This window comes from Lissotriton helveticus, chromosome 3_2, assembly GCF_964261635.1.
Source record: "Lissotriton helveticus chromosome 3_2, aLisHel1.1, whole genome shotgun sequence".
Taxonomy (NCBI): domain Eukaryota; kingdom Metazoa; phylum Chordata; class Amphibia; order Caudata; family Salamandridae; genus Lissotriton; species Lissotriton helveticus.
Genome location: NC_136062.1, coordinates 323,527,895 through 323,549,546, shown reverse-complemented (window position 1 = coordinate 323,549,546; position 21,652 = coordinate 323,527,895). Strand labels below are relative to the sequence as shown.

At 41.3% G+C, this 21,652-nt stretch overlaps 1 protein-coding gene across 2 annotated transcripts in view; it reads right to left on the bottom strand.

Annotated features, from left to right (window-relative positions):
* The window catches only part of LOC144825992 (sodium-coupled monocarboxylate transporter 2-like), a 219,457-nt gene that overhangs the window by 139,941 nt on the left and 57,864 nt on the right, over window positions 1-21,652 (bottom strand). For both annotated transcript variants that reach the window (XM_078684210.1, XM_078684211.1), the window contains exon 2: window positions 17,970-18,035. In XM_078684210.1, coding sequence (XP_078540336.1) covers window positions 17,970-18,035 — 66 coding nt within the window. The remainder of the gene's footprint in view (window positions 1-17,969; window positions 18,036-21,652) is intronic.

Sequence of the window (21,652 nt, the reverse complement as noted above, 5' to 3'; positions counted from 1 at the left end):
CTTCCTAAGTATTGCAGTAGCGATCATATTTAGTTGCTGCCTCTGTATACAATGTGGCCCTGCGATTTGCAGCATGTGTGCTACCTCTTGTATTCCTAGTCCCAAGCCCCGTTCTAAATCCCGTTCCAAGACAATTCGAGACGAGCAAATGGTACTGTATGAAATGATAGACGGTATCATGAATATTGATGTTTCCTGATGTAAACGTAGTGACAAGGAGGGAATGTGGAAAAGTAAATTTTGCCATGTTCTGTGTCCCTACGCCCCATCCATCATACGTTATGTATGCATGATCAATATGCATATGTTATTCCCCATTCTGATTAAAGACGCAATTACAGTTGTGTCCACCTCTGGTATGCTAGTTTCCAGTCCTCGTGAATACTACGAATATCAGGCCTATGTAAGTAATGTTGCCACGTTTCTCAGTGTGCACGTTATTCCATTATAAAGTCCCCGTTTCTAGGCCTCAAAAGGGCCCGGACCACAGATTCAGCTCCTGTCTCCTGAAAGCCTCGCTGAGGAGCGATACAGCCCCCACCTGTATCCTCGACCTTTCACTTACTTCCTGCCTAGCAGTGCCCGGTGCACCCCGGCTCTGCCTCTGAGTCTGCCAAAAGTATGTTATAGTTCCTGCTATCAGTTCAGTCCTCCTCTTCTGCATTCCTAAGCTACTGAACTGCATCAATAGTTTCCGTCATTGTCTAGCCTTCTCGTCTCCATGTTAGAGAAATACTGTATTTAATGGTCATTTTATATTCCTCACGCACTACATGTAGAATAATGCCTGGTCCAGTCTTAGAATCAGGTTAGCTTTTCCCCTCATGACTTCTAGTTTATATCAACATGTTCCCTAAACATTAGATATCAGATAGGATTTAGGTACATGTCGCTCCGACCCTCCAGACTTTAGTCTCTGCTCCTAGCACAGAGTTCGTAGCCCCCAGCTTCTCCTAGTAACACGTCATTGCTAGTTTTCGCGCACCATTAGGTTAGAGGTCCCGGCTCCTTAGGTAGCCCCCTCCTATGTGTCCGCCCATTTATGACATATTCTGTTACGTTCGCATCACATGTCTATGTATACTCCCCGTTACACCCACTTTTACTGTTATCTCTCGCGACTGTTACACGTCACGCCTTCTACTCCACCCACTGTTACGCCTACTGCAATGTAATGCTATGTGTTTGCGCTATGTATATATGCCTGTATCTTGTTATTGAATACTAGCGCGCTCATTCCAAGCTCATCCCTGACCCAGCCCCAGCAGCTGCTGGGCATCTTTTTCCCCTACTGGGTCCCAGTTGTCCTGCTGGGCCCTGTCATTCTGCTCATCCTATGCAGGTTGTCCTGATCCTGTCCTTATGCTGTAATAAACCTGCAGAAACTCCTACTACCTCGAATCTTGACTCTTATTTATTTGAGCTATCTGTTATTCATTCAAGCATTCAAAAATAGGGTATTATTTATTTATTTACCACAGTACTTTTGCAAGAAATAACAGAGGAAATCCCAAACACCGCTTTATTGAATCCAGTTATAGCTGACCCACAAATTACCAACATCGTATCTGGGTCAGATTTTCAACCAAGTACTTCCCAGAATACTATGAGGAGGCCAGCCCAAGGGGGAGTAGGGCTAGGAGCAACAAACCAAGATATTATTATTAAGGACCTTGCAGGGCCTACTTCTAGAAGCATAAAAGATCTAGACAACGTAGAGAAAGGCCCTGTTGAACTAGTAGTGGAAGCTTCCCCACTAATTTTGGTTCTAGCAAATGTTCCCCAACTTGAATCAGGGCACTCAGAGAATACTTCGTCTTTGATAAATAAATCACTCCACTGGTTATCAAAGAATATGGCATTTAAACCAGGAGGCAGGGATCAGCTGGCACAGGAAGTAGTAAAAGCTAGAAGGGTTGCATGGATCGGGGGTGGCATTAAAAAGTTTAAGGGGGACTGCGTGGTGCTGCACTTCTCAGATCCTGAGGTTCTACCAAACATTCTAGCTAATATATATCCCCCTCAGCGTAGATCTACTGAAATAGTGCCACTAACGTTGGATTTCTTTTATATAAAAAAGGGAACTATTCTAAATCCAACATTATTAAAAACAAAATGGAACCCTGTAATAAGAAAAGCCAAAATCCCTGAAAACGCTAATAATTGGGGAATTGCAACAGAAAATAGGTTCTTGGCCCTTTCAGGTCTAAGTCAATGTGATTGACTGGAAAAAACAATGACCATAGGGAAATCAAAGAAGATCATAAAGGCTAAACACAGAAACATTAGCATCCCAACAACATTAGGATTGGACTGCTGCGAGGGACAGACTTCTGACCCTAGGGATCATGCCTCTAATGTAGCAAATAATAAATCTTTAGCTGATTATAGTAGTACTAATGTTGTGGTACCTAGTTCTCTACCCCGTCCGTTTTCCAATAATCTGACTATTCCCCCAAAAAAGAGGAGTGTGGAAAGTGGAGGTAGCATTAAGTTTCTATCATGGAATATTGCGGGTATCCTACATAAAATAGAGACCCCAGACTGGTGTGAGTTCATTGACAGTTACGATATTGTGTTGCTACAGGAAACATGGTCAGTGTCACCAGTCTTTCGACAGGGCTTTTTGAACTTTTATGTGCCCGCGAAAAAGAGTACTAAGGGATGCCCTTCAGGGGGTCTACTTATATGGATACGCCAATCCCTGCAATGTACAATCAAGCACACCCATATTATCAGTAGTGATCTATTCTCTATTGTGCTCAATTGGGGCGATGGCCACAAGATGGCAATATATAATATTTATGCAAGGGGAACCCAAGGGGGCACATCTTCTGATATAATAGGTGCCTTAGATAATGATTTAGAGATGTTAGCTACCCAGTATATCATCTTGGTGGGAGGTGACCTAAATACAACATTTGAACCTCTAGGCTGTGAGGATAGTGATCTGACTCAAGAGGAAGATACTAAGTGGGGAATTCCCCAGCTAGATCTTCCGATAGTAACAAAGTGGACGGAAGTAGCTGTCCAGACTAAAAGTTTATGCCTATCCAGAGGACTGAGGGCTGCCAACGGCCGCACCCTTTCTGACCTACAGGGTAGGCATACCTTTGATAACCTAAGATCGAGTAGTAGAATAGACTATATCTTGGTAGATGTTAGAGGTTGGAACAAAGTTGTCGATATGCAGGTTATCCCCAGGTTGGAGAGCGATCACAACCCCTTGTCATTGCTGCTCAACATAGAACAAAAAGCAACCTGTGAAAATCTAGCTAGGAACCTGACGACCCTAGATGTTGTTCCAACCAACAATCTCCGCCATATTAGATGGATAACTTTAGTAGATAATTTAGAGGCTAGGCAGGCGCTCGAGGGGCTAGTCATTGATGAAGTAACCAGACTACAGGTTTTAACGAATGATATAAATTTTAAATCATGGATTGAAGAGTCTCAGCCAAAGTTTTTTGCTAATATACAGAAGCTATTCTTCAAAACAACCAAGAAGAGTAAGGGTATTGGACCACCCATAAAAAGGGGTTGGTATGATCAATCCTGCAGAATTGCAAGACAAAATCTTAGTATAGCATTAAGATCTAAAGTAGGAGTTTTAAATGCTAGGGACAAATATAGGAAAACTCAGATCCAGGCAAAAAAGCGGTGGGATGAGAATCTTTGGCTGGACCTGAAGAAAGCATGTGCTGAGAAACACCAGAAAGAGTTTTGGGCCATATTAAAGTGGGGATCAGGGGGCATAGCAGACTGTCCAAAAAATCATGTAGCAAAGGAGTCCTGGGTGGACTTTTTCAAACCCCAATACGCAGACAATTCAGGGTCGCATACTGATTTCCCCATAGAAAGGGTATTTTTTACTAATGAATTATTCTCAATGAAAGATGTACAGGAGGCAATGGATGGAGTGACCAGAGGTAGGGCGCCAGGTATTGATGGAATACCGGCGGATGTTTTCTTAGCGGACAGAGAAAGCTGGTGTAAATACTTTCTGTGGCTTGGAAATGCCATTGCACAGGGGGCAAAGATACCAGCAACATGGAAAGGTGCGGAAATAATACCAGTCTACAAAAAGGGGGATAAGGCTTTACCAAGTAACTATAGGCCCATCAGTCTTATTGATTGCGCCCAAAAACTGATGGGCAGGATGGTACAAAACAAGATACAAGCCTGGATAGTCGATAAGGACATCCTTTCCCCATATCAAGCTGGTTTTCGCCCCTTAACTTCCTCTGTCGATCAGGTATTCCACTTTTTAACCATATACTGGAAAAATGTAACCCTGCTAAAAGGTCCCCTCTTTGCTGTTTTTGTTGACCTAAAGTCAGCTTTTGACCTGGTCCCTCGACAAAAACTTTGGACTGTCTTAAGGGAACTAGGAATAAGCCCCGAACTATTGACTTTGCTTGTAAGGTTGCATGAGAACAACTATGCCCGGATTAGGTGGGGTGCCCAGGGCGATGTCACGGAATCCTTCCCTGTGGAGAGAGGCGTGAGACAGGGTTGCGTCCTGGCCCCCACCTTATTCTCTCTCTACATCAATGGCATAGTTGACTTCCTGAAGCAATCTCCGACGGATGCTCCACTATTAGACGGGAAACGAGTCCCGGTACTAATGTTTGCAGACGACACCTTGCTGGTCTCGCGGACCCCTAGCGGCCTACAAAAGACATTAAACGCCTTTGGTGAGTTCTGTCGGATTCGGGGCTTGGAAATAAATACATCTAAGACTAAATTCATGAATTTGAATCCCTCCATGAAATTCAAGGGGAAAATGGTCTACAACGGGGCTTATTTGGAAGAAGTGGATGCTTTTATCTACCTAGGCATCTCTTTAAATGCTAATATGAACTGGAGATCACATATGGACTCTGTAGTGCTAAAATTCAATCAGCTGGCAGGGGCAATAGCCCAAAAACATAAATCTTCATTCACCAAACCAATCCAGCCCATATTGGAGATTTATGGCATGAAAGTTCTGGGTGCATGCCTCTACGGTTCAGAATTATGGGGTTTTTCCAACTTGAACACCTTAGCAGTTGCAGAGAACAAATTCTTACGGCGCATAATTGGTGCTCCTCAGAGTACTCCCTCGACCCCACTCCATTACGATCTTGGGAGGAAAAGGATCGAGGATATGTCCAGACTGCGTCCCCTTTTGTATTGGAGGCGCATAAAAACTACTCCTGAGTTGAGCCATTACGCAGCTGCCCTCTTGGATGTTGATAACTCTGATACCTTTCACAAAGTACTTTGGCTTAAAGAAGTGAGGACATTACTTCAAAAGTTGCACCTTGAACACTTATGGTCTGCAGTAGACCCAGACGATTTTCCGTCTAAGATTATATTGAAAAAATTGTACTGGGACATGATAAACAATGCTGCATTGACTTCTGATCAATCATCTGCCTTGACATCCCAGTTCTTGGAAGTTAAAACAATCCCGAAATTTGAACAGTTTTGGGATTTGATCTCCAAGCCCCTAGATAGGAAACTGTATTTTCAGTTTAGAATTGGCTCTTTACCCTTAAATGCTTTCACAGCCAATTGGTGTCCGGATAATGTAAATACTTGTTTTTATTGTAAAATTCATGTAGAAGAAATCCCACATTTTTTATTTGTATGCCCCTTATATGCTGCCCCAAGGAATAGATGGTTGAAGCCTGCTTGCAGAAATTTGGGCACTAGGAAATGTTTGGATGCCTTAAGGATTTTAAGATCAAACTGTGCCCCTAATCTTGCAATTGCAGTGGCTAAATACATGGGGTGGGCATGGATAATACGCACGCGCACTTTAAAACTCCTACGAACTAATGAACTACTAGACCCTGTGATTTAAACTTTGTGCTGTGTCTCTATTTTAAAAATGATTATTTTTTGTCTTATTCGCCAACAAAGTATAAACTGCTTAGAATTTCATACTTTTTTATTTTTAGACTAGTATTTATATTTGTATAGCTTAGGGATATGCTTTTATGACAATGTTGTCGAATAAAGTATTTAAACTTGAAACTTGCTTAAATGAGGTACAATAGCACCTGCTATCTGATTTTTGGCCACACTGACCATAAGCAGGTGGTATGTGGTAGTAATTGAAGGATTATCAGCCCTAGCGCAGAGTATCATGGCTTTCTTGCTAGCTGGGTACACTTAATCCTAAAAAGAGGGAGAAACTAGCATCTGTGCTCCTGGGTAAATTTTATGCAAAACAGCATAAAGCGCATCACAGCATCTTTACCACCCACTAAGCAAACACACTAAGTGCACACCTTTTAATTTCCTAGAAAGATCTTAGAGGGGAAAGTTCCCAATTTAATTCATGGATATGTAGAAGATTTCAACTCTGGATATATTCTATCTAAATACTTCTCGAAACCAGGAGTCAGCTTGCGGGCAAATTAATTCTCACATCTCAGTTTCCAGATCCCCTTAACACAGTACCAATACCGCTTCTTGACCAGTTCAACTGAATCTGGGGCTATTAGTACGGGTTTCGTCCAAGACTGAGCTTACTGTAGATGGGATTGAAGATCGTGAACATGGTTCAACTTTCTACCCCACATTCCAGAGAGAGCAACCATTTTTTGGATTGATTTGAAATAAATTGATACACACGGATTTCTGTGCATGTGAATGTAGTAGCACAGGGTTCAAGGCAGCCTGGGTTTCAGTAGTGGGCATGCCTAATTCTTAAAAGAGGGGCACCAATGGGGTTCTGGGTCCTAGGTCTACAGGGTCCAAAGAATGTTGTTTTCTAACACTTGAAGCTTTTTTAGTCTATAACATCTGCAAAACTCAACCCCACAACCCATATAGAGCAGCAGACACAGCTTTTTGCAGCTAGATTCGCAGGATCAAACCCAAACATTGGCCACCCATCTCTCGTTTCAGGTAAATAATTGCCCTGTGAGTATGTAGTAGGCTAGTGGTAGCCTTATCTGTTCTGCTCCTTAAAAGGGATCCCCAAGTGATCAGACTCGGAGATCCGCTCCAGGGGAACGCCCTCGACCCTAGTGCTCTTTCAAAGGCGGGAAGTTGGCTTGATAAGCCTCACCTTATTTTTGAGGTATTTAGAATAAGATCCTTCTTAGATTAATAATCCAGAAAGGTTATTTTTTTTAAGAATGTACCCCCTTTAGAACAAGCCCACAAGTTAATCTTTGAATTCTTTTCAAAAAGTAGAGTAACATCCCACGTCTTAAAATGTAGTGACATGGTACCACTTCTGTGGAGTATATATGGACTACCTGCTTGCTATTTTCTATTTAAAGACGTGTTCCACGTAGATCAGCACAATACTATTTGATTTTCACCAGACGTAGAAACAACCGCAATCATACCAGGCTTTTATAATGGCACATTTTTGCATTTTAAGTAGGGTTATAAAATTGCTCCAGAGGCTATATTGGTGATGGCCTTGATATTGTTTACTGAGATTAAAACCCTTGGCAGTTCTACCACAAATGGATTACGGATTTTTCTTTATATAGTTTATAGATAGAGTCGAATTGGCTTTGAATGCTTATGGTTATTATGATTATATTTGATCTGCAATAAAAACAGGATGATATATTGACAGCGTGAATGACTGTTTTTTTTACAGAATACAGACTGGAATTTGCATGATAGGTTTAGTTTTTTTGGAAGTATGAAATGTGCATTTAACACCTTTGTGAAACTAGCAGTGGAAATAACACAGATAACTACCTGAGAAATACTACTGTAATGGGTTTTAAAAGGACATTGGCAAAAACCTGCGCTTCCTGTTATTTTCGGCTCAGAAGTTAGAGCATTGAAAACACATACAGTTTTCTACCGCTGTATTTCAGCATAGACCCAAAGTTAAAACGGGGAACTGGGCTCTTCCTTCAAAAAATAAGATGCTTCATTCAACCAAATCGTAAACTGGTGAGCTTTTTAAAGAAAAACACCGTTAATTAAACAAAAAACTTCAATAAACCCCTCAACATATAAAATGAACGAAACATTTCTGTAAAAGCACAGAAGAAAAAATTGTGTAAAAATGTTTCAATTCATAACAATTAATGTAATATTATTTGAATTCACATACAATCAATGTTTTTTAAAATGTTATTATGCCTATATAAAAATACCATATATAGCATCCGTAATAAAAAAAATTGGTTCCCATCGAGCACACAGCTTGAATTCAGTCAATGCCCACAATCACTACTGACCACAGCCTCCTCCGTTCCTGAATGGCCCTATTTACCTAACATTGTAAATTTGCAGTTTGTAGGACATTCCTAACAGGAGTTAACAAATCATTTGTATTCATGTGACAGTCATATGAAAGCAGGAACTATATTTACTTTATGTTTGCATCTCATAGTGGAGCTTTGTGCAAGGCCCTAAAACATTTGGGCAGTTACACTTGCCCTCCTAAAATGCAATTATAAATAGAAGTCAGAGCACCAAAGGTGTTATTTTTGTAAACAATATTTAGGACAAAATGTTTATGTCAGGTGACAATTTTCAGTGATATTCTGGCATACAACTTAGAGCCAAATAGAAAAGGCCCAGCTCAACTTTGCTTGGCAGTTGTAACACCCAGCTCTCATTTTGCAGAATCAGTTTACTGTCCAATACTTCAATCTCTTCCTGTGGCAGTATTTATTTCCTAGCTATGAATCAGCCCGCAGTCATCTATGGGTGCTTAGGTCCTTTTCATATATTATCCCTTGTAGTTCACTCTGTGCTTGTGAAAATACAGGTCCACAGGTCCACCAGCACGACGAGTTAAGTCCCAGAGGTACATGTTGGATGAAACTTGGAAGCAACCTTAAGCAAAATGTACTAACATACCCAAGAAGGAACCATATAATAAAACACAGCCTTTATGTGAAGAGATGGTCAATATCTGCAGACTTTTATAAGAAAGGAACCGTAGACTAGGGAAATAATTGTTCATGTAGCAGAGAGGAAAATAAAAAACCTGATATTGTAAGGTTGCTGTTGTCTGTGTTCCTCCAGGGCACAGCTATTTAGGAGGGCTTCTGAGATGTAACGGTTTGCAGCTAGGATGCATGCAGATACCAGCCTCCAAATCTGCTAGACACCACTTTCCTAGAGCATTGCCTCACTGTCACTAAAGTGTTCAAGTGCAGCACAAATTCCTTCTGCTAATCAGCGATTGTTGGTAGTATCTAGGAAGAGCTTTTCAGTTGAGCTAGAAAAGCCAGTTGTGTATATATTATCCTGTATCTAGACATAAAACTGTTAGTAGACATATGTCGGTTACAGTATTCACACAGTTCTCCTCATCTTTGGACCCCAACCTTGCACTTTGTGGCCAGGCCGTCCATGCCGCAGCGGAGTTTCTCCTGTAAGTAGTAGGTAAAAGTGCTGCAATATTCAACCTAGGAATTATTTTCAGAAAATGGGACTGATAAGATTCATAGTTCAAAAGACTGAGGAACCCTGGACCAAGGGTGACCACCTCCTTTTAGGTCATTTGGGACACTTATTCTAGATCTGAAGATGTGAAAATAGTTCCAAAAAGAAGTAAGCACTAATTGCGATTTATAGTCGCAGTAGGCTTGGACTGAGACGACGGAGCATGTTTCGGATACACCAAAAAAATGGCCCTGCTGGGGCAAGGAATTATGGAAATTCAAAAAGTTTCTAAGTTCCATTCTGAAAAGGTATTTTGTTCTTTTTATGGGAAAAACTCTTCTAGCCATGAGAAAAAAACAGAAATTCAGTGCAATGTCATCGAACTGCCGGATGGATACTATTTGCAATCAGTCCCCTTGAAGCCCTGGTGCTCTGAAGCAAAAATACAAAAAATGTTTTCAAACTTCAAACAACAACAGAAGTACACTTCTTAGGCTGCCAGAACCTCAGTGGGAGAACATAGAGACCTTCAGTGTATCAGACAGAGGTCACAGCAAAGTCCAGTCCAGGTTCAGGTGTAATTGGTCAACTGCAATTCTACATAGAAATGTACTCCTCTGCTTTTTGATGTTCCTGGAGTCACCCAGGAGTTCAGTCTTATGATCCTTTGAGATCTTTCTGTCCTTGAATTGTAAGTGAATAGGGGCTCCAACTTCCTCAGTCCCTTCTTACAGGTCACAGATCCCAAGTGCAGAAGGTTTTGGCTGCCTGGTGTCCTTTCACATATCCAGCGGTGTTCTGATTGGTGCCACATTTGGCGAGGCACTAGCTAGTTGATGGGGATGATTTCTGGGCACTCCATAATCATTTGGATAAAAGTTCCCAGTGGCAACCCAACCACATTTTCAGTAGTTCGTGTTTGCCTTATTGCAAAAATTCCCAAAATGTCACATGCCAGGATATTTTCAAGATGACAAAAGTATTTTCACACTAAACTTTGGCTTTGAGGCTTGGGTGTGTGTGTGCAAGTGCCATAGGAAAATGTCCAGTGTCCTCCCATATGTAATGTTGAACTCCAGTTTGAGGCATGCACTTAGTCCACAACATACACCGAGTCTGGTGTCTGATAGACCAAAAGCATGTTCTTCAAGCAACTATACAGGGGATACACAAGATTCGTTTTGGCATCCTGCTTCCAAATACGCCCCTAGTTTGGCATGTGACTCAACTGACCTGTCATCCAGGATTCTACAGTGTGGTATCAACAGGATGCCCACAGCCCCAACCTTGAATATTCTGTTGATTTCAGATGAGCCATCCCATCCAGACCAGCCTATTGTTTGCTCTGAGTGGGCGTTTCACAGATATTCCCATGCTTGAATAAAGGGGCGGAGCAGGCAGTGGTTTATGTTGTGGAAGGGTAGCTTTATAAAATATTAGTTTTCGGTAATATTTTTCAAAAATCCAGCTTCATCATTGAATTGGATTTTTTAATATCTATTTAGTTGTTTTTCTATGTGGCGCCATTCCTGAGGTACAATGTTAGCATTTTAATCTGCACTCTGATTTTCTACATAGGGCAGCTAGGCCTGCCACCCAAAAAATACACGTTAGTGCCTAGTCACTGTAAGGACATGTTAACATTAATTTTTTACATGACTTACTTTTAAATCCCATGCACCCTACAATGAGGGCTTCAAGATTTATTTCAGAAAGTCCAGCTCCCCAGTCAGTTTACATTTTTTCGCTAGACAGCCAAGAGATGATTTCTAGTCCCACAAGAGATGTAATCAGGGAGTAACATATAGCCATATTGTTTTTCCTCAAACAACTTCTGCCAGATTATACCTAGAAATATTTGTGCAAATAAAAATGTGTAAATTATGTTTACTAGTTTATACTGGTTTGGCACAAAACCCTTTTTGTGTTCAAATCAGGATTCACATGGCACACAGAATTCCAACTTTTTTTTCAATTCACGTGTCTTGTAAGCACATGGATACCCGAGATGGACTGCCCAGTGCTTTCATCCCTAGATGGAGTGGTGAGTGTTTAGGCGTGCAGATAGGTTTAAAGTTGCTTCCTGAAACTTAGTGGTTTGTCTATAGTCTCAGGCTGGTATGTAGCGAGTTCCAGAGTTCAAGGGCAAGGTAGATGAACAAGCAACCATGAACGGTGACTTACTTTGTATTTTGCTCGCTGTGTAATGCTTAGTGCTTTGAATTGTATCCTACTGCTTTTTGGCAGTCAGGGGAGGGAGGAAAGGACCAGGCATGCTGAATAGGTTTAAGGGCTGGTATTCCTGCCATGGCATTTTGGATGTTATGCATTTTTTGATGAGGGAGTGTGGGCTACCCAAATAAATGAAATTGTCCCAGTCGAGGTGAGATAGAATATAGCCTTGATCTGTTCTGTGCGGATGTGTGACGTTTCAACGCATGCTTTCACCACGCTTGCCTTTACAACGCAGGTTTTACAACGCAAGTCGTTACAACGACTTGCGTTGAGGGGGCGCTGGATAGTGAATAGTTTAATTTACTATTCCAACTCCAGTCCCCGTGGATAGTAGGGAAGGTGTTGGATAGTAAATTAAACTATTCCCTATCCTAGAGCGCCCCCCAGCGCAATGCATTGTAATAACTTGCGTTGTAAATGTTGCGTCGTAATGGTAGTGCGTTGTAAAAGTTGCATTGTGAAGGATGTTCCACGTTCTGTGCACCTGCATGGTATGCCATTTCAGGGTCTTCCTTAAAGGAGGCCAAATCTGCTGGCTGCCATCTTCTTGGCCTGGGAGGCCATGGTGAGATGTTTATCCAATGTGATACTTAAACTTTTTACTTCTGATTTGGGGGGTGAATGGTCGCCTAGGGACGTAGGCCAGTTGAGTAAATTTGGTCCGATCGTGATTGATTGTTGCCGCCCACCAGGACCTCTGTTTTGTCCCCATTTAACTTTAAGTAGCTAGCTGCAATCCAGTTGGAAACCTGCTCTAAAGTCATGTCTAGACTTTGAGAGGAGGAGCCTACATTCGGAGAGAGAGGGAACCGATAATCTGCGTATCTTCCATGTATGATACCATGATGAAACCTAGCAAACAAATGATATCAGATAGACGACGGACATACAGATTAAAAAGTGTGGGGCTTAAGGAGGAGCTCAGAGGCACTCTGCATTTTAGTTGATGGTTTGTAGAGGAGAAGCACTATTGCTTAAGAATAATGAAAGACATTTTAAATCACTGCCTGTAAAGCCTACTTCTTCCAGTCAGCAAAGTAGAGTGGGATAAGAAACAATGTCTAAGGCCACACAAGCGCTGCCAATTTGCCACAGTCTAGTTTCTACTGTGGACATCAAAAGTCCTGTTTCAGTGCTGCAGCCTGGTCAGAATCCGATATGAGTAGGATGAAGCATGTTGTTCAATTCCAGGATTTTTGAGATGTGTTTGTTTATCGCCTTCTCTAGGATTTTGAATACACCTGGGAGTAGCAAAATAGGTCTATAGTTTTCAACCAACTCCGGGTTCAGTGAAGGTCTCTTTAAAAGGGGACGTATGATAGCTTGTTTCCACGCATAAGGGATGCCACCGCTGTGCAAAGAGAGGTTATACATGTCTGTCAAGGCTGAGAGAATAAATTTCTCCCTTTTCAGTAAAATGTCTAGCGATGCAGGGTTGAGCCGCAAGCCTTATTTTATCATGCTTGCAACAGCAAGGACTTCATTTTTGCCTACTTGAGGGAAGGTGGAGACTAGAGCACAGGCGTCATTTAATTGCCAATGGACATTTCATCTGTCCTGTTGTTAAGGTCTATTGGTACCAATGATTCTAACTTTCCCAAGAAAGTTATTGGCAAGTAGGTCACACCATGCTTTGGAGGGTGTTGGGCCTGCTACTGATGTGCAGTGTATTTAAAAGGCAGAGCATGTACTTTTAAGGTTTACATGCCCTTATAGTGAAAAGTCCTAAATTAGTTTTTCTACTGCAATACTTCTCCCATAGAATAACTTTGGGGACACCTTATTAAATTTAATAAGTTTTAATTTCCAAATGGAAGCAGGTGACCAGTTCATGTTTGGTTTCTTTGGAATTACAATGAAAAACCCTAACTTATGGCGAAGTCAGATTTAAAGTGACAATGTTGAAATTACCATTTTTTTCCCGAAAGTTTGAATTTTCCTGCCTTAGCCATTTAGTGCATGTAACATGTACCTGGGTCACATGGCTGGGTGTAGCTGACAGTTGAGCTTTGTGTATTCCTCCTAGACAGCCACAAATAATAGGGAGTTTAGGTGTTCCTGGCTGGGCATCACTGGCAGGATGTGAGGGAGGAGCTGGGCACAGCCCCACGTACTCTTGAATAGGCTGTGTCCTGCCTCTACAGGATGGGCTGCATACTCTATGTTGATAGTCTGGAGCCAGGACAGAGAAGGCAGGATGCATGGGGACTTCAAAGGGAAGCAGCTATAGAAGTTTATTCACCACTTCAAAGCACAACTGAGTATGAATACTAAACCTTAAACACCAACTCTTCAGTTCATTTCTCCATCTGTGGATGCTCTGCCATGAAAACAGACATCTGTGATGCTGAAGGACTGGCACTCTGCTGGAACGCTTCCCTACTGGACAACTGCCTTGCTGGACTGCTGCTTTGCTCTGCTGACCTGCTGCCCGCTTTCCTCTTGCCTGGGTGAGAAGAACTAGACCAGCATCTCTTGCTCCCCAAATCCCACAGTGAATCCAAAGACTAGTTGGCTGTCCTCCTGACTTGAGCTTCAGGGATAGAAGGCTCCAACAACCTTGCACCTGTACCTGTACTCTGCTATCTGTGAGTCTACCTTGCCACGTCGTGCCACCCCAGTTCTGGACCCTTGGAAGTGGACTCTTGGAAGTGGGCCTATGGCGCTCTGCCAACCTCTGTGAATCCAGCGGAACGGATGCATCTTCTCTGCTGAGTGGCGCAACCCCAAGCAAAACTGATGCATCGCCGCTGCTGTGTGGATCAGAACCGTCGCAAAGACCTGCATGGCATTGCAGCCCGTCGCCACTTCAGAACTAACGCTTCTCCGCGGAGTTCCGTGAGCACCAGAGTGTGATAAGTCTCAATGCTCATACTGATTTTTAGCACCAGGAGTTTGTACCGTGCCTTAAAAACCCAGCGACTGACATCTAACCCGGAGGAGGTCTAGTGCATGATTTTTCTCGCTCTCTCTCTCCAACTTAATGATGGTGAACCACGTATGAGAAAAAACTCTGCTCTGCGGTACTTCGCATCTATCTATCCATCTATCTGTCTATCCAACAAAATGTATTTGATGAGGGCCTGGCAGCTTCGCGAACACAAAGGTTTTGCAAAAACCATGACAGAACAAAACAAGAATTTCCAAAGCCAAAAGGTTGGTGGCCTGCACCAGACTTGTTTGCTTTGCCAATGCTTGTGTAAAATAGGATTAGGACGTAGGACAACAAGGAGAAACACTGAAACTCACACTGAAGCCACCTTCTTGCTTGTCTGAAGGCCACATTATGCCCTTTCTCATTTCATATTTTAATGTGAAATGTTTGTAGAGTTTTGCATGTATAAAGCTGGAAACAAACATTTGAAATTTAATATATATCTGTTTGTGTTCCTTGACTTTTTTTAAATGTTTCTTGTTTCGCTAATTATTATTATATCTATTTAGAATACCTTTAATTGTTGAACATCAGAGGCAGCTCTTCTGTTCTGTTAAGAACATCCCTCAGTGCTTCCTTTTCAAAAATCTTAGACATTTTAGAGATTGATTCAGTCAACCCCAACGATGTGTCAACAAATCTGCAATTCAGCACCATTTCTTCTTTAGGTGACTTCTTGGTTTCTTATCATCCTTGGTCTCGTTAGTGTTTCTTTGCGGTGAGTTCCTTAGTAACTGTCTCAGAATATTACATCATGTTCCCTATTGATGGATAGCTATCAAAGCAAGAAACTAGCATGAGATTGGTACTTGCATGGCAATATTGCAGAAGACATTCAAAAGTCATAGTAGCCTGTACTGAATTGGCTTTCCAATGCTGGTGGACATATTTGAAAAAAAATTCCTGTGACTGTACAGTTCCTTACAGCACCGATCAATCATCAGTGGGCTATTGATAATGGGTGCAGGGACAATCGACCTGATTCTACCAGGCACAAAATCCAACTGAAAAAATCATGTCTGTGTTTAGTTGCCACGCCCAACCCAACCCATTTCCATGCACTAGGAAAGCATGTAATGCTCCTCTCTGCCAAAGTCCTCTCCTTTCCTCGTCCTCCTCTTGCACCTCACCAGCCCTCCTGCTCACATGTGTCATCTGCTCAGAGCACGTGGAAAATGTGAATGTAGATTCCAACAGAAATTGATTTGATTTGATTTGATTTGATTTGATTTTAAAACATTTGTAAAGCGCATCATATACCGTGCAGTTTCTTGGCGCTGTATAGACAAAGTCTCGGCAGAAAAAGGGAATTTGTGGCAGACTGGCCCTGAGATAACATAGGCCAGATTTACAGGGAAAATGCTTGTTTTAACAAAAAAGTTTTAAGGTCTTTGCGGAAAGAAAGATAATGGGAAGCAAAACGTAAATGATCAGGGAGGGAGTTCCAGAAGGTGGGGGCTAGAGTTGAGAAGTTGGCACCTCCCCACTTCTTTCGTTTGAAGCGCGGAACTTGGAGGAGAGATTTGGTCGAAGAGCGGAGTTCCCTGGCAGGAGCGTATTCGTTGATCAAAGAGGAGATAAAAGCAGGAGCAGATCCCTGGCGAGCCTGGAAGATCATGCAGCCAGTTTTAAAGAGGGAACGCTCCTTGACAGGGAGCCAATGAAGCTCTTTAAGGAGGGGTGTGGAGTGGTGAGAGCGTGACAGACCATATACCAATCGTGCCGCTTGGTTCTGAACCAGCTGGAGCTTCCGCAGGCTGTACGCGGTGATGCCGTTGTAGAGGGCATTGGCGTAATCCAGCCGCGAAATCACCAAAGCGGACATGATCAGCTTAAGTGCCAGAGGAGAAAAGAAACGGGAGACAGTGCGAATGGTACGGAGAGTGAGGAAACAAGAGGAAACAACTGAACTGACTTGTGAGTGTAAGGTGAGTTGGTTATTCACCCTAACGCCTAGAGTTTTGACTGTGGAAATTGTAATACTATGCAGAATACTTAAACCTGAAAAACAACAGTGGTTATGCCATCTAGCCCTGCACATAGATAGTTGCAAAGAGATATCATAGCAATGTCAGTAGTGAAAGCAAAAGAAGTCTTTTTAGCATTGTGCTATTTCGGTAATGGACCCCGCCACCTGGGGTGTCGTAGCCAGCACACAGGAATCCTGGTTGGCAATATTCAATACGAAAACCCAAGCACACACATTCAGTCCATGGTTGAAATATAAATTAGACATTATAATCTTCTTGTTTCAGACTTGTAGTGTGTTGTCAAAGATGCTTTATTCTCCGCACAGACATATGGTGGTTTTAGTAGAAGTACTTTCTTCATTACAGATAGGCAGTCAACATGTGTTTCGTCCGAAGACTTTTTCAAGGCTGTATAATTTAGATACTATTAGGCCAACAGATTGCCGAATTGAGCTATGCCTGGAAAGGTAGTAAAGTCCAAAGCAACGTCATGCAGGAAAAATATAGGCAGTGCGGATCCTGATAGGTCTCGTAGCCAGATGGGGAGAATGCATTCTCTAAAGTGAAATCCAACCTATGAATGGGACAGACTGGAAGGGGTAGTATTAAAAAGACTTCTATCACTCCCACAATGCACCATGGTCCAGGCTATAAGGAGAGAGTTCAGTCTGGTATCTTGGAACATGGCGGCCGCCACCCGGGCTCTAAGGTACTTCCACAACCTGTTGGAAAATGACGAGGTGGCCAAAGTATCCAGACGTAGTTCATGAAATCTATCCAACTCTTGATTTCCAAAACTCTACTTCATGCGTAAAACATCTGTATTTATTTCTTTCACAATGGGAAATATTTTCTCCATGGAGAATTCATTTTTCCTACCCTTCTTTCAACACTGGGGGGATCATTTCTGTTTGCCACACTCAATCTATTCAAGTCTCGGCAGGAGTAAAAACACATTCCCTCCCAGGTTGGAAAGTACCCATAGAAGGGATGCGCAAGGCCACAGTTTTAAACAAATGCTGGTCTTTATCACTTTTTGCAGGGTGCTGCCCACATAAAGATCTACAATACACCCTATAATGAGACAAATCTAATATTCCTGAATCAGTCAATCAAAATGTGAAAGTTATGTTTGAATCTGTCAATCAAAATGTGAAATTTACGTTTGTCAAAGTATTTCCACCTAGGCGAACATAATGGTTTGTTACTCTGGTTCTGAGTTCGCCTGTTAAAACATATTCTTGCTTGCTTTTAGAAGAATTCCAGTTGCTGTCATGTGTACATTGATTTCAGTTAAAATCATTCATCAAATTACAAATTACATAAAATTTCAACTTTAAAAATGTGCAAGACGACAATATCAATGTCAACATCGAAACCAGCATAGAAATCATTCAATTCCTGAAATGATAAATATTTATAGTCAGTTTTATGGTATATGTCTAGAGAATGTCTCTTACCGTCTGAACTATGTAGATTCCTGTTGCAGCAAAGCGCACTACCTTGTTAAACCGCATCTCAAGATACTATAAAAAAATTAAATAAGAATTACTGAAAACAGTATCCCAAAAAAGTGAACAATAGTGGCATTGATGCGGCATTAAATAAACAAGTTACATCAGTATGCATGTCATGTACGTTAGTTTCCAGGGGTATATTTATAAAGTGAACCATTTGTACATTTACAAGCATAATTGACTAAGAGTTTAATGTTTATTATAAGTAAAAGCCATCGCAAATGTCATATGGGACCTCATACACTCATAAACTGAGACGCAATACTGCTGTCTGCTTAGCGAATCACATAATTAATACACATAAGTAATAATTATTGCACTATCAATGTTTCTTTCTATATTTGTTTACTGTGTTTCTGTGATTTTCCATTGGACAATGCAACAGAATTTCTGGTCTAGAACATGGGCCAGGACATGCAAGAAAAGTAAGCATGACTATTGTGAGGGGAAATAAAAATAAAATGTTGCCCTTTGAAGTATTTACTACAAAAAGTTAAGTTCTTCTTTTTCATTAAGAAGTCCACAGTTTTATATGGGGATCCAACAGCTATTTTATACTACTCTCATAGTTTTCAAAGTTTTTATTAATTCTGGGCTTATTACTGACAGTATATTTGTTTTGTATGTCAATTCATATATCTATCCAGTAGGAATGACAACTATTAGCATAGGCATCCCTTAGTGAATTAAGGAATTACCAGAGATGAGTTAAAAGTGTATTTTAGGAATATGTCCTTTATAACATATTATGGCTACTAAACATTGGGCAAAGTGCATTGAGTATGGAGGGAGCAACTACAGACTATGCTACAACCTCCTTGCCTCTCTGTCGCCCTCTGAACTGCCTAAGTGTATGTGGCCACCTGGTTTAAAGTCACCATTGGCTGTATCTACTCCAGCTCGACCTACACACACGATTAAGCGCCTGGACACACTCATCTGCGCTCAACAAATTAACAACCTGACCTGAATGAATTTATTAACTATTTGATTAATTAAAATCATTGCAGTAAAAAAGAAGCTACATCTATTTAAAAGTAAACAATAGTTAGAACAATTTCACCTCAAACCCCTTCCCGCACCCCAGTCCTTCAGGGCCATTGTGCTGGTGAGGGCTTGCGTTCCTCGATTCATTTGAGCACGTTCTCGGGGTTTTACTTTAAAAGTAGTTCAAAAACTGGGGCAATAAAAAGTCTAAAGTTGTGAAATGGACTTTGGGTAAAACTATTGACCCTTCTGCTGCCTCCTGGGGTTCCCACGGCCACATCGTTAATTTTATAAAAACCCCGATTGCAAAAATTGGAAAAGGGCCATCAGACTAGCACAGGAGCAGCCTCTTCTTGTGACGCCTCCTTTATGGCACTCCTGATTCTCTATGCCACACTATTGGCTGTAGTATAGAGAAGCTACACCTCGGGGGGAATATTGTACAGGCATTTGTTCTGAGGTGGGGCTCTGACTTTGGTCTGGTCTTAGTAACTTTTTATAATAATGATTTTTCAGTTAGGAACCACCAGAATTTTTTTATTTGTGGATAAAGTAGGAAACAGGATCTCATGCTTAAACATACCATTAAATCTCAAGCTGTCTGCTGATTTTAATGCAACGTTGGGTGCCATTCCTATTCTGTCATCTTTGACTTTTTCGCCTTATTTCTTGGATTATGGGATGAAGGCAGAAATGTATCCTAGGTGTGTCTTTTACTTAGTTTCCTAGCGACATATTATCCGGAGAGTGCTGTTACCAACCTCATGTCATCTACATTCCCAACATATATGGGTAGAGGGTATGGATCCATAATTGATTATATTTTTATTTCTGGAAGTATGCCATCTTTTGCCTCCAAAGCGGACATCCTGCCCACCATATATAGTGATCATATCTGCATATCATATGCTCGTTATAAATATCCCTGTGAAAGGGCTCAAAGAAATAGATGTTTGTAAGCTGCCTATTTCCATGAAACTTGCATGTCGCAGACTAGTACAGCATTTTGTAAACATGAGGATAATTGTGTGTAACATTGTTGATGACTATGTGATGTGATTAACCTTTGTTTAGCAGTATATGCTGAACCTAAAGTAATTTTAAACAGTTTTGCAGAATTAAACTCCTATATTAGGGATTTGCTGAAAAGGCCGATAGGCAACAAAATGGACCATAGCAAATCCTAGTTTGATAAGGGATGCAGAGAAACCAACAGTAGGCTGAGAAGGGAACTGAATCATAACACCAGGGACAAGGAAGCACTAAGTTTTCGTAGAAAGGCTTATACCCAGACGCTAAAGATGAGAAAGACCGCCTGAAGATTGTAAAATGGGAAATCTAGGTGCACGTCTACCAAGCCAAAGACCCTCAGTCTTTTTGGAAGCCAGTACATGCCAGACTATTTCAGGGTCGGGTTCCCAGCAAGGTCAGAACTCAAATAGGTCCTGTGGAATGGATCAGCCGTTTTAGTAGAATGTATCCCTACGATGATTCCACCCAAGAGCAAGGACCTGCCGATGGCACAATGTCCCCAAATATTCAATTCTCCTCTGAGGTGTTTTATGGCATTATTAATAGCCCCTCCAAAAAAGCACTAGGTCCTGATTGGATTCCCTTCCATTCAGCCAAGGAAAACCCAGGGTTCTGTTCTCCTCTGCTACCAATGTTATAAATTCCGCTTGTAAGGTAGTCATTCCATCCACGCGGCACTCTTTCACAATTGTACCAGTTTATAAAAAGTGTAACACGCAGCACTCCACATGCTGTTATCCAATCTCCCTTTTGGACTCTACTGTTAAAATCATTGAGGTTATCATATTGGACAGACTGCTTCACTGGTCTTTGGACAAGAACATTCTTGCACAGGTTCAATTTGAGTTTAGAAAAGGTCTTAGAACTAAGGAACAATGTCTTAACTTACAATTCTTAGTGTCTAAATGTAAGTTTGACAAGTGTGGTCACTTCAATCTTCTTTTATAGATCCATCAAGCACTTTTGATTGTGTAAATAGATCCAAGCTTTGGGACCTTTCCTCAGGTATTGAGGAGGTCTGAGTTGCAAAAAGGGGGACCCTTGGCAAAATTATCTTGATGACTCAAATTCAAACACACTTCATACAAACTAGTGTCAAATGATCAAAAAGCTCTAACATAAGTCAAATGTAAAACATAAGCAATTAAGAATGTATAATAGGAGAAATTATAATTCTAATACAAATTTATTGATACAAGTAATAAAAACACTGAATTAAAATCATTCTTATGTAATTGCACACCACTAGGTCAATAGAATGTGTTATACATCAGAGACAAAAAAATGCTTCATATACATAAACATCAAAGATTATTATTTAAATTATTAATCCGATTAGAATCAAAAACAGTGTCACATAGATGTCAGATAATGGCACCCTAATAGTTTGTCGGATTTAAGACACAAGAGCGTGGATGCGTTTCAGTGTTGAAGCTTGATGGGCATCACCAGGAAACGATTGTCCAAATGATACAAATCTTTTTTTTTAAATAATGGTAAAAACCAATCTCCTGCTTAAAATCCCAGGTCTTGGTATGAGCCTCACGCTGTGTGTGTGTAACTGGTAATAACTCTTAATGGATTTACTGCCTAATTATTGATAGATC